Genomic DNA, 12953 nt, shown 5'->3' with positions numbered 1-12953 from the left:
TGACGTGTGTCTCCTCACTGTGTTGAGCGATGCTCCTTCATGTCTATGTAGAGCGAGCACAAGCGCCAGCAACAGGACGCTGACTTTAGTTGACTTAACGGACACAGGTGAAGCTGTTAACAACACATTATGATTCTAACTAACAGGCCCTTTAACGCTCCGCCCACTAAACACGTCACCATGGTTACTAACACGTCACCATGGTTACTAACACGTCACCATTGTTACTAACAGAGAAGAGGGATATTAATTTATGATTAATAATTCATGATATGTTTATGTATGTAATTTTATGATATATTATATATTATGTCATCTGTGTGTCATGTCCTTCATCTCTCCTCCTCCTCCTCCTCTTCCTCTCTGCAGGGCGCCTCCTTCTCCTCCTTCAGTTGGTGGTTGATCCTCGGAGCCTCCTGTCTGCTCGCCACCGCCTTCACCTCCTTCCGCCTCTACGAGGTCTGCCAGAGAGAGGAGGAGGAAGAGGAGGAAGAGGAGGACAGAGGAGGAAGAGTCAGCTGAAGAAGAGGAGGAGGAGGAAGAGGAGGAGGAGGACAAAGGAGGAAGAGTCAGCTGAGGAGGAGGAGGAGGAAGAGGAGGAAGAGGAGGAGGAGGAAGAGGAGGAGGACAGAGGAGGAAGAGTCAGCTGAAGAAGAGGAAGAGGAGGAGGACAAAGGAGGAAGAGTCAGCTGAAGAAGAGGAGGAGGAAGAGGAAGAAGAGTCAGCTGAAGAAGAGGAGGGAGAGTCAGCTGAAGAAGAGGAAGAGGAGGAGGAGGAAGAGGAAGAGGAGGACAGAGGAGGAAGAGTCAGCTGAAGAAGAGGAGGGAGAGTCAGCTGAAGAGGAGGAAGAGGAGGAGGAGGAAGAGGAAGAGGAGGACAGAGGAGGAAGAGTCAGCTGAAGAAGAGGAGGAGGAGGAAGAGGAAGAGTCAGCTGAAGAGGAGGAGGAAGAAGAGGACAGAGGAGGAAGAGTCAGCTGAAGAAGAGGAAGAGGACAGAGGAGGAAGAGTCAGCTGAAGAAGAGGAAGAGGAGGACAGAGGGAGTGTCTAGTCACTCTGCCCTCAGAGCAGTTTAATACAGATATCTGTTGAACTACAGTAAACATGATGAGTTCAGTTTAATATTTAATATTTCATATTAAATATTAAATATTAAATATGTAATATTTAATATTACATATTTAATATTTAATTCATCAGAGTTGCGTCAGACTCTCAGATCCTTGTGAAGAAGCACTTCCTGATGTTTTTCACATTAAAAGCCTGCATATAAAGGGAAGGCTGTTGAGTAACGATGTTTGGGGGGAAAAGTCAAAGTGACACGATTTCATTTAGTCGACATATTTCCACAGTTTTAAACTTTATTTGATTTCTTCACAGTTTATCAAAATGTTTATTTTGATATAAAACATTGAATCAGATTCCAGATGTGACATTTACACACAATCAATAAATACAAACAATTTAAATGATTACATTATTAGTATAAATGAGCTCTGATTCCAGGTCAGATATGAACTGTTTTATTTAATAAAACAAACAAACAAACAAATCTATGAAAGTACAATTTAATATTCATAATTATCTTCAAAATAAAATTCAGTCATTTGGTCAATATGACAGAAAGTTCTGCCCTAACTTTCAAAATAAAAGCCAGTACGAATGCACAACACCCTATCTAATGAGGTCTTCCATAATAAAAGTCTTTCACACAAATTAAACATAGAACTTCCTCATGAACTTCAAAATAAATTACATCTTGTTTCAGCCTTCAAAATAAAAGCCAGAGGCAATCTGTTTTCATGTTGCTATTTTCAAAATAAAAGTCTGCCATAGAAACGGAACTATGGAAAACAGATGAGGTCATTATTCGTCTCCTTTTCATCGCTGTTCAATGTTTTAATATAGTTTTATTTCTCCAGCTGGCGTTTATAAACGCTGTTTCCTGTTACACAAAATCAGTCAAATAAAAGCCCGAGCTAACAGACAATACTATTACAGTTTCAAAATAAAAACACTCAAACTAAATCTATGGCTTCAGGTCCAGAATTTCAAAATAAAACAGGTAACAATTATCAATATAATATATTTATATGATCACATTTATTTAAATTTGATAATGAAAACAATTCACAAGTAATTTCTATATATATGTAATATTATATTATGTTTTGTATTAAATTAAAATTAATAAATACAAATATACAAAATGAATAAATTAATGATAATTATCAAAAATAACAATAATAAAATAAAAACAGATGACTGGAGGAGGTCGATCTACTGTGACAGGTTGCTGAGGCTCTGATTGGGGGAGAGGAAATTACCCATGAAGCTCGGCACCTGCAGGCCCGTCGCTATGGCGATACCACCGCACCAAACCTGCAACACAGTTTTACTACTGTTAGTACTGCGATACGATGGGGACGAGTACTGCACTGCATAGTACTGGATAATACTGTATTACTTACAGTGAAGGCGGGGACGAGCGGCTGGCTGAACTTTGTTTTGAAGGAGTGAAGAAGACGAAGTCGGTCGACGTCGATGAACGATAAATCTCCTGAAACACGAAGAGACGCATCAGGTGAAGTTCTGGTAAAAGTAGTTAAAAATAAAAACAATAAAGTAAAATACTTCCTCGGTACCGTTGTCGTAGTCGCAGTAGATTCCGATTCGCTGAGGCAGCGGCCAATCCAGCGCCTTCGCTCTGTTGTTGTGCTTCGCGGCGAGCGAGCTCTGCAGCCATTGGCTGGCGTGGAGACACCAGGAACCGGAGCTTTTCCCTAATTGGTCGAAGCGAGCCAGGCTGGCCCGATAGGCCACGCCCACGCTGAACGACTTCCAGTCACTGAGGGGGCGGAGCTCCCAGTAGTGACAGCCGTCAATCATCTCCTGGTCACCTAGGAGACGGAAGAAGAACGAAAATATTTCATTAAGTCGGAGTAGAAAAATATCTAAAACATTAAACAAATGAAATACTAAATATTTATAACATAAATGCCGGAGGCAACAGGAAACAGTCTGTAGCAACCTTCAAAATAAAAGTCTGCCATTTAGATTCCACAATGGCAAGATAACTGAATAGAATAATAAATTAAAAATGGTAAGAATAAATAATAATAATTAAAAATGTAAGGTGTCAAACATCTGATAAAATTAGTTTTATATTATCAATTAATATTTGATTGTGACAACAATTCAAATGTTTTCTATATTTGATATTATTATTATTGTATTGAATTAGCATTAATACAAAATATGTATAAATACATTTTATTCATACTTTATATTTTAAAAAGACATAATGTACAACATACCCAGCACCGTGTACGACTCTCCGGCGAACCGGTCGCGTCCTGCTCGACTTCCTGCTGTCTTATTGGGGGACGGCGTGGCGCTTCTGCTGCTTATACAATAAAAAATAAAAAATAAAAAAAGGTGTTAGAAGTGATCTTCAGACCTAAAAGCTCTTTAACCTCTCAGAGAATAAAAGTGGTAAAACAACGATGTGAAACAGCCAATGAGGTCGTGCCAAAGCGATGATGCAGCAGAGAGAAAGATGAAAAAATGTGAATAAAACGACAGAAAATATAACTTCAAATTGTTTAAAGACACATAAAACTGTAATATTGTACTAAATATTAGTAATATGCATTAAAACAGTCGACAGATTTTAACAAAATATAATAATAATATTTTTCATTAAAATTAAAAAATGCTAAAATTGTGGTAAAATCAATGAAACAGTTTTACTTTATATAAAATCTTGACATGAATTTCTAAAAATATCTTTAACCCTTAATTAAATAATTAAAAACACTTTTTTATATGTTGAGCGTGATTCTATTGAAACCGTGAAATAAACGCTGATGTGATGTCAGTAGTGATGTCAGCGGTGATGTGATCGGCTAAATGAAGCGAGAAATGGTGGATGAGGAGAGTGACTGGTGACACAGTGGTTGCTAGGCAACCGGTCAGCGATGACAGTTTCTACCTGAGCGTGTCGGAGAGGACGCAGTACGGAGACTAAAGAGGGACAAAAAGGTCAAACAACTGAAGATTAAAACAAACCAAAAACTAAACTTTGATCTGTGACTACAACTCCCATGATTCTCTCTTTGATGACATCATCGGCGACACGTTCGCTCACCTGCTTTTATTCTCTTTTCCTCTCAGTCGGGGGTCGTGACCTTTGACCCCCTGCGGCTCCCAGGTCACCGTGTCGCCCTCGACCTTCAGCTCAGCGTGAGCCGTCGCCGCGTCAAACCCAAAGTTATACGCTGCGATTAAACAAGAAGAAGAAGAAGAAGAAGTTATACGCTGCGATAAAACAATATATATATTATATTTATATATAAAATATCAGATATAGATATTAAGAACAATTCTCTCTCATTCTGTCTTTATGTCTCTCGCTCCCTCATAAACAGAAAAAAAACTAAAACGCGTCCACTCATTCATTCATTCATTCATGTGATCACCTCTGGTTTCCATGGCGACAGGCTCAGAGAACTCGCCGGCGGCCGCTTTGTTTCTCGCTCGGACTCGAAAGACGACGAAGCGAGAGTCAAACTTTAGACCTGAAACAAAAAAACGTCTTTAAATAATTAAACTCTTTATATAATAAACTCATTTAACATAATTAAATTGTATGTTTTATAATAACTCATTTAAAATAATCAATCATTTTATTTTATAATAAACTCATTTAAATGAATTAAACAAAATTCTTTATAATAAACAAATTGAAAATAATTAAACATTTTATTTTGATAAAAAGCTCATTTAAAATAATTAAAAAAAATCTTTATAATAAACAAATTGAAAATAATTAAACAAGATTTTTTTTTAAAAACGTATTTAAAAAATTACACATTTTATTTTTAGAATAAGCTCATTCAAAATAATTAAACATTTTATTTTTTATAATAAACTGTGAGGCTACATGCTAACATCAGGTAGCCAGTACAATGTTGGCCATCTTGGTTTAGAGTGTTAGCATGCTAGCATTAGCTAGTTAGCAGTGAGCGTATAAAGTACCTCTCACCTGAGACGTTGACGTGTGTCTCTCTGATGTCGAGGATTTTTTCCCAGCATGCCTCTCCTGCAGCTCTCAGCGAGCTGTCACGGTTTGTTTTTCGGTATTCGAGTTCGTAGCGTTCGATTCGCCCGCTGACGCCGACGCTGACACCGTCGCCATCGCTGTCAACATCACCAGCCGGTCGCCAGGCAACCGTGATGGTGTTGTCACGGACGACGCAGCTGGAGACGTCGATCTCTGGAGCTTTGGGTACTGTCAACAATAAAATAACAGTTTGGTGGTGATAAATAAAAATGCAAAAATAATAAACGACCACCAAAAATGAACAACAACAAAAATATGAAAAGAAAAATAATTTGAATTTTAAAACAGAAACAGAAAAACTGACCAGAAAAACAAACAACAAACACAAACACCAGAGAAGAAGAGGTGTGACTCACCTGGCAGGAAGTGAAGTCGCTGAAGCCCCGCCCTCTCCGCGCTGAAGTCGACGGTGAATTGCGACATGTTCTCCGACGCCGCCGGACGAGTCGTCAGCCGGAACGCTGGAGCCATGGTTACCCTGGCAACAGGGGTTCCAGCGGGGGGCGGGGTTTACTGTGGTTAATTTATAACTAACTGAACTTTGATTGGTTTAAATTGTGTTAATGTTTGAGAAGAAATCAACGAAAAATAAAAAACAAATTTAATATTAAATATAAAAAAGAATTGAAATTAAAAATATTAAATTTGTGAACAACCAACAATGAGAGTAAACAGGATGAATGTAAACATAGAAACTAATGATAACACATGTAATTTAATAAAGATAAATTACATGAATAAATAAATAATATTAATATTAATAAATATATTCATGTGTTCTATATCATGTATTATATTAATATGTTCATATCATATTAATATAATATATCATTTACATAAATAAATAAACCCAAACATGAACTCATGTTCATATTAAGTAATATATTATATATTAATATTTTCATATTTTAAAGTGAACAAACCTTTCTTTGATTTGTTTTGCAGCCTGAAAAAGAAAAACAGATAAAAGAAACTTTAAATATTTTTTTGCTTGTTAATGTTTGTTTAAACTGTCTTATGAATAATTTAATCATGATTTTAGGAAGCTGTGATTTTATTTATTAATTTTTTTTTTTTTTTTTTCCTACCTTTAGGAATTCTTCTTCGTTGGCGATTGTCAGTGTTTGATTTGCGAACTCGAGCAGCTCTTCACACGACAGCAGAGCGGACTTTCCCTCCGACAGCTGCTTCTGAGAAATCAAAAACACATCAGAACAATAATTTAAAAAAAGAATAAATAAAATGAGAGAAAATGAAGAAAAGCTGTGTATCCATAAAAAGGCATAAAATAATGTAGTATTATTCTTTTTAAATGAGATATGTTCATCACATTTATGAGGCAAAAATAAAAAATTATGGAATTTCTTTAAAATATTGTAAAACTTTTTCAGATTTTGTCAGCGTTAAAGCAAAGAAAAATATTTTAGAGATAGAGACAAAGATATTTAAAAAATAAAAAGTTTATAAAACAACAAAATAAAATGATAAACATAATAGTTTTTTACCTGAAGCTCCGCCTCTTTCCTCTGCTTCTCCTCCTTAATGACGGCACGAAGACCCGCCCCCTTCTCCTCCAGGGCGGAGCTTAGCTGTTCGAGCTCCGCCTCCAGCTCTGACATCACCTGACATGACTCCTCCTGATTGGATGGACAACGTTTAGTTAATTTGTCATTTTACTTTAATTGGCTCTTTCTCGGCCAATCAGCTGCTGACCTGCAGTCCCGTCAGCGTGCTGTCGACCGTTTCCAGGAAGGTTTGGAGCTCTTCGTTCTTATTGGCTAACGTGCTGATGATCCTGCACAGAGCGTCCTGTTTACCACACAAACACGTTTTTAAACATAAAAACAAAATAAAGATTTGGTAGGTTTTTTTTTGTTTCGTTTTTTTACAGATGATGCAGTGGTTTTACAGCACAGTGACCTAAACCAAACAACGTGATATCACTTTATTCTCATATTACGACTTTATTCTCATAATGTTACGACTTTATTCTTGTTATATTACATACATTACTTTTTTATTGTAAACTTCTGACTTTATACTTGAAATCTCAGATTATATTTTATTCCTAATCCTCGTCGTACTTTGACTAAACGTCTACTGAAGCTAACTGAGCATCGATGACTCAGAGGAGAAGAGGTTCACAGATTGAAAGCCTCTGATCAAACATATTGATCATCATCCGACCGCAGTATTGAGGATTCTATCAGAGTACTGCAGGTAGTACGACTGTTACACACAGCTACTACGTGTACTTGTATATTTATACTCCTCAGAAGTACTAGAGGTCGAGTTACACTGACAGACAGAGAGAGAGAGAGAGAGGTCGAGTTACATAGAGAATGAATGAAGCAGGTCGAGTTACCTGAAGAGAGAGAAACACCTGAACTGTTATTTCAATAAAATAAAATAAAGATTAAAAGCTGCTGATCAACAGTCCGTTAACACCGATAGAGACTCGACCAGAGAGAGTCTGAGCTCTAAATCCTCCATTCAAAGTGATGCTGTCTCGACCAGAGAGAGAGAGAGAGATAGAGAGACACACAGACAGAGAGAGAGAGAGAGAGAGAGAGAGACACAGACAGAGAGAGAGAGAGAGAGAGAGACACAGACAGAGAGAGAGAGAGAGAGAGAGACACAGACAGAGAGAGAGAGAGAGAGAGAGAGAGACACAGACAGAGAGAGAGAGAGAGAGAGAGACACAGACAGAGAGAGAGAGAGAGAGAGAGAGAGAGAGAGAGAGAGACACAGACAGAGAGAGAGAGAGAGAGACTTTAGCTGCTAACAGCTGACAGCTAGCAGCTAATCCTCTCTGTGTGTGTGTCTCTGTGTGTGTGTGTGTCTCTGTGTGTGTCTCTCTGTGTGTGTCTCTGTGTGTGTCTCTCAGGGGTCAGATCAGATGTAGTTATTGATCATCGATCGATCAGATTCTTACCTTCTGAGTGTCCATCACCTGAGAGAGAGAGAGAGAGAGAGAGAGAGAGAGAGAGAAGACGGAAGCATTAACAGGAAGTGATGTCACACATCATCACAGCCTTGTTTCCTGCCTGGAGTGTCAAAATAAGAGTCTGAAGCTAAAGCTGACAACTTTATTAGAATCATGGCTGTAGACTAACTTTCCCACTGGCAGCACTGGTGCTCTCAGCTCTCTCAGCTGGTCGCACAGCACGTGATTTGGTCGCACCCTTTTTCTGGGTTCCAGCATGGTATTAATCAATGACCTTGCATGCTAGTAAATAGTTGTCTTAATTTACATACCCCAGTGAAACATTGACAACGCCTCCAAACTTGATATTTGCAAAATATTTTAACTAACAAGTTTAGAGTTGCCTGCAACGGACGGACCACATTGCCTACAATAAACACACAGCAGTGTTCCCCTCGTAGCGTAACCGCGGGTACCGTGTTAACCGCGGTTACCGTGTTAACCGCGGGTACCGTGTTAACCGCGGTTACCGTGTTAACCGCGGTTAACACGGTAACCGCGGTTAACACGGTAACCGCGGTTAACACGGTACCCGCGGTTAACACGGTAACCGCGGGTACCGTGTTAACCGCGGTTACCGTGTTAACCGCGGTTACCGTGTTAACCGCGGGTACCGTGTTAACCGCGGTTACCGTGTTAACCGCGGGTACCGTGTTAACCGCGGGTACCGTGTTAACCGCGGTTACCGTGGTTAACCGCGGGTACCGTGTTAACCGCGGTTACCGTGTTAACCGCGGGTACCGTGTTAACCGCGGGTACCGTGTTAACCGCGGTTACCGTGTTAACCGCGGGTACCGTGTTAACCGCGGGTACCGTGTTAACCGCGGTTACCGTGTTAACCGCGGGTACCGTGTTAACCGCGGGTACCGTGTTAACCGCGGTTACCGTGTTAACCGCGGGTACCGTGTTAACCGCGGTTACCGTGTTAACCGCGGGTACCGTGTTAACCGCGGGTACCGTGTTAACCGCGGTTACCGTGTTAACCGCGGGTACCGTGTTAACCGCGGTTACCGTGTTAACCGCGGGTACCGTGTTAACCGCGGTTACCGTGTTAACCGCGGGTACCGTGTTAACCGCGGGTACCGTGTTAACCGCGGGTACTGTGTTAACCGCGGTGGCTGAAAGTGGTACTTCTGTTTCTTCACCTGTCTGTCAGCCAGTCTCTCCGTGCCTGTTGCACATTCATCATCGGTGGTGTCTGAGTCGGCACCTCGGTTAGACTCTCCTCCATCACCAGCTTCCTCCTTTCTCTCCTCATTTGTTTTATAAATAATCGATACCGATCTGTAGTGGTTATTTGCATAAAAACATAATTATTAATTGTGATTATTTAAATATAATATGTATAATCGGGTCATAATTCTGATTTTCTATTATCTATTTTCTATTGCTGTGAAAAAAAAATAACATTGGTCGAAAAACCAGATTTTGCATAGGGCCCCCAAAAAGGTTATGACGGCCCTGCTAGCTGCTCCTAAAGCTGGAGGAGCTGCTGTCATGAGGAGATGCAGCATGTTGGTACGGACTGAATTCATTCATTGCAGTCTTGTTACCCAAAGAGGACGGAGAGAGGAGTCAGTAGGTAAATAAGTGGTTAACATCAGTAACATGATTTGAGCTGTAGAGGAGTTTTGACTCCTCATTAACGTAACTTTATCATCAGCTGTGATTACAAACGTCGCTGCCGGCTCGTTAGTGAGCCTTCACTGTGACGTTAGTACGAGAAAGTTGAACTCACTGACTTGGGAATAATTCCCTGTTGAGGCTGTTTAAACAGAACAGAGAGAGCAGAGGAGGAGAGAGAGCAGAGGAGGACAGAGAGCAGAGGAGAGAGAGAGAGCAGAGGAGGAGAGAGAGCAGAGGAGAGAGAGAGCAGAGAGAGCAGAGGAGGAGAGAGAGCAGAGGAGAGAGAGAGAGCAGAGGAGGAGAGAGAGCAGAGGAGAGAGAGAGCAGAGAGAGCAGAGGAGGAGAGAGAGCAGAGGAGGAGAGAGAGCAGAGGAGAGAGAGAGAGCAGAGAGAGCAGAGGAGGAGAGAGAGCAGAGGAGGAGAGAGAGCAGAGGAGGAGAGAGAGCAGAGGAGAGAGAGAGAGCAGAGCAGAGGAGGAGAGAGAGCAGAGAGAGCAGAGAGAGCAGAGGAGGAGAGAAAGCAGAGAGAGCAGAGGAGGAGAGAGAGCAGAGGAGGAGAGAGAGCAGAGGAGAGAGAGAGAGCAGAGCAGAGGAGGAGAGAGAGCAGAGGAGAGAGAGAGAGCAGAGGAGGAGAGAGAGCAGAGGAGGAGAGAGAGCAGAGGAGGAGAGAGAGCAGAGAGAGCAGAGGAGGAGAGAGAGCAGAGGAGAGAGAGAGAGCAGAGCAGAGGAGGAGAGAGAGCAGAGGAGAGAGAGAGAGCAGAGGAGGAGAGAGAGCAGAGGAGGAGAGAGAGCAGAGGAGAGAGAGAGAGCAGAGCAGAGGAGGAGAGAGAGCAGAGAGAGCAGAGAGAGCAGAGGAGGAGAGAAAGCAGAGAGAGCAGAGGAGGAGAGAGAGCAGAGGAGGAGAGAGAGCAGAGGAGAGAGAGAGAGCAGAGCAGAGGAGGAGAGAGAGCAGAGGAGAGAGAGAGAGCAGAGGAGGAGAGAGAGCAGAGGAGGAGAGAGAGCAGAGGAGAGAGAGAGAGCAGAGGAGAGAGAGAGCAGAGGAGGACAGAGAGCAGAGGAGGAGAGAGAGAGCAGAGGAGGAGAGAAAGCAGAGGAGGAGAGAAAGCAGAGAGAGCAGAGGAGGAGAGAGAGCAGAGGAGGAGAGAGAGCAGAGGAGGAGAGAGAGCAGAGGAGAGAGAGAGAGCAGAGCAGAGGAGGAGAGAGAGCAGAGGAGAGAGAGAGAGCAGAGAGAGCAGAGGAGGAGAGAGAGCAGAGGAGGAGAGAGAGCAGAGGAGAGAGAGAGAGCAGAGCAGAGGAGGAGAGAGAGCAGAGGAGAGAGAGAGAGCAGAGGAGGAGAGAGAGCAGAGGAGGAGAGAGAGCAGAGGAGGAGAGAGAGCAGAGAGAGCAGAGGAGGAGAGAGAGCAGAGGAGAGAGAGAGAGCAGAGCAGAGGAGGAGAGAGAGCAGAGGAGAGAGAGAGAGCAGAGGAGGAGAGAGAGCAGAGGAGGAGAGAGAGCAGAGGAGAGAGAGAGAGCAGAGCAGAGGAGGAGAGAGAGCAGAGAGAGCAGAGAGAGCAGAGGAGGAGAGAAAGCAGAGAGAGCAGAGGAGGAGAGAGAGCAGAGGAGGAGAGAGAGCAGAGGAGAGAGAGAGAGCAGAGCAGAGGAGGAGAGAGAGCAGAGGAGAGAGAGAGAGCAGAGGAGGAGAGAGAGCAGAGGAGGAGAGAGAGCAGAGGAGAGAGAGAGAGCAGAGGAGAGAGAGAGCAGAGGAGGACAGAGAGCAGAGGAGGAGAGAGAGAGCAGAGGAGGAGAGAAAGCAGAGGAGGAGAGAAAGCAGAGAGAGCAGAGGAGGAGAGAGAGCAGAGGAGGAGAGAGAGCAGAGGAGGAGAGAGAGCAGAGGAGAGAGAGAGAGCAGAGCAGAGGAGGAGAGAGAGCAGAGGAGAGAGAGAGAGCAGAGAGAGCAGAGGAGGAGAGAGAGCAGAGGAGGAGAGAGAGCAGAGGAGGAGAGAGAGCAGAGGAGAGAGAGAGAGCAGAGCAGAGGAGGAGAGAGAGCAGAGGAGAGAGAGAGAGCAGAGCAGAGGAGGAGAGAGAGCAGAGGAGAGAGAGAGAGCAGAGGAGGAGAGAGAGCAGAGGAGGAGAGAGAGCAGAGGAGGAGAGAGAGCAGAGGAGAGAGAGAGAGCAGAGGAGAGAGAGAGCAGAGGAGAGAGAGAGCAGAGGAGGAGAGAGAGCAGAGGAGGAGAGAAAGCAGAGAGAGCAGAGGAGGAGAGAGAGCAGAGGAGGAGAGAGAGCAGAGGAGGAGAGAGAGCAGAGGAGAGAGAGAGAGCAGAGCAGAGGAGGAGAGAGAGCAGAGGAGAGAGAGAGAGCAGAGGAGGAGAGAGAGCAGAGGAGAGAGAGAGAGCAGAGGAGGAGAGAGAGCAGAGGAGAGAGAGAGAGCAGAGGAGGAGAGAGAGCAGAGGAGGAGAGAGAGCAGAGGAGGAGAGAGAGCAGAGGAGGAGAGAGAGAGCAGAGGAGGAGAGAGAGCAGAGGAGGAGAGAGAGGCTGCGCCAGTGAGGAACAGAAAGCACTGCTTTCATCTGCAATATCCATCACTCTTACCGTGTTACCAAAACAGTAATGAACACTCATTCGCACTCGCACAATGCGACTAGGTTAAAATTTTACTCGCACACTCCCAAAAAAAGGTCGCATATGCGATCATTTTGGTCGCAGTCTAGAGCCCTGAGAAATGTAACCTGTTCCACTCAACAAAATCCTATTTCATGGTTTTGATTTTTAAATGACCAGACTGTTACTGCTATTAATAATAATAATAACACACATCACTTATAGCACAGATAAGATAAGATATTCCTTTATTAGTCCTGCAGTGGGGAAACATGGAGCATTGCATTGTGGGATTGTTAGAAGACAGTAGAGGGAAACGTAGTAATGGCTGCCCTTCCAGTGGAGGCGGTGCAGTGCACTAATGGTTCCTGAACTAAGGGTTCCAGTGGAAGCGGTGCAGTGCACTAAGGGGTCCTGAACTAAGGGTTCGAGTGGAGGCGGTGCCGTGCACTAATGGTTCGAGTGGAGGCGGTGCCGTGCACTAAGGGTTCGAGTGGAGGCGGTGCAGTCATTTTTTGGATATTTTTCAGTCATTTTTAGGACATGCTTCTGACTTCTCCAGCATTTCTTCCACCTTTTTTCGGTAATTTTTCGGACATTTACCGATGGATTCATCAGGTTTTCTAGTTTCATATGATACCA

General features: G+C 43.2%; 1 protein-coding gene across 2 annotated transcripts; it reads right to left on the bottom strand.

The window, feature by feature from the left end:
- Positions 1-1089: 1089 nt before the first annotated feature.
- fsd1l (fibronectin type III and SPRY domain containing 1-like) lies at positions 1090-9364 on the bottom strand. Of its 2 annotated transcripts, XM_037753495.1 has the most exons (14): positions 9255-9364; positions 8059-8076; positions 6837-6932; positions 6629-6760; positions 6212-6313; positions 6047-6069; positions 5480-5601; positions 5046-5291; positions 4480-4578; positions 4149-4278; positions 3316-3401; positions 2644-2898; positions 2470-2558; positions 1090-2380 (listed from the first exon to the last, which is right to left on the bottom strand). In XM_037753495.1, the coding sequence occupies exons 2-14, from the start codon at positions 8071-8073 to the stop codon at positions 2279-2281; spliced, it is 1497 nt and encodes a 498-aa protein (XP_037609423.1). In that variant the 5' UTR covers positions 8074-8076; positions 9255-9364; the 3' UTR covers positions 1090-2278. The 2 variants fall into 2 exon arrangements, with proteins under 2 accessions (XP_037609423.1, XP_037609424.1); XM_037753496.1 differs by lacking the exons at positions 8059-8076; positions 9255-9364 and adding an exon at positions 7489-7726.
- Between the last annotated feature and the right edge of the window lie 3589 nt (positions 9365-12953).

The sequence above is a fragment of the Sebastes umbrosus genome, chromosome 19 (genome assembly GCF_015220745.1).
Source record: "Sebastes umbrosus isolate fSebUmb1 chromosome 19, fSebUmb1.pri, whole genome shotgun sequence".
Lineage (NCBI taxonomy): Eukaryota > Metazoa > Chordata > Actinopteri > Perciformes > Sebastidae > Sebastes > Sebastes umbrosus.
This window is presented reverse-complemented; position numbering and strand designations above follow the sequence as displayed.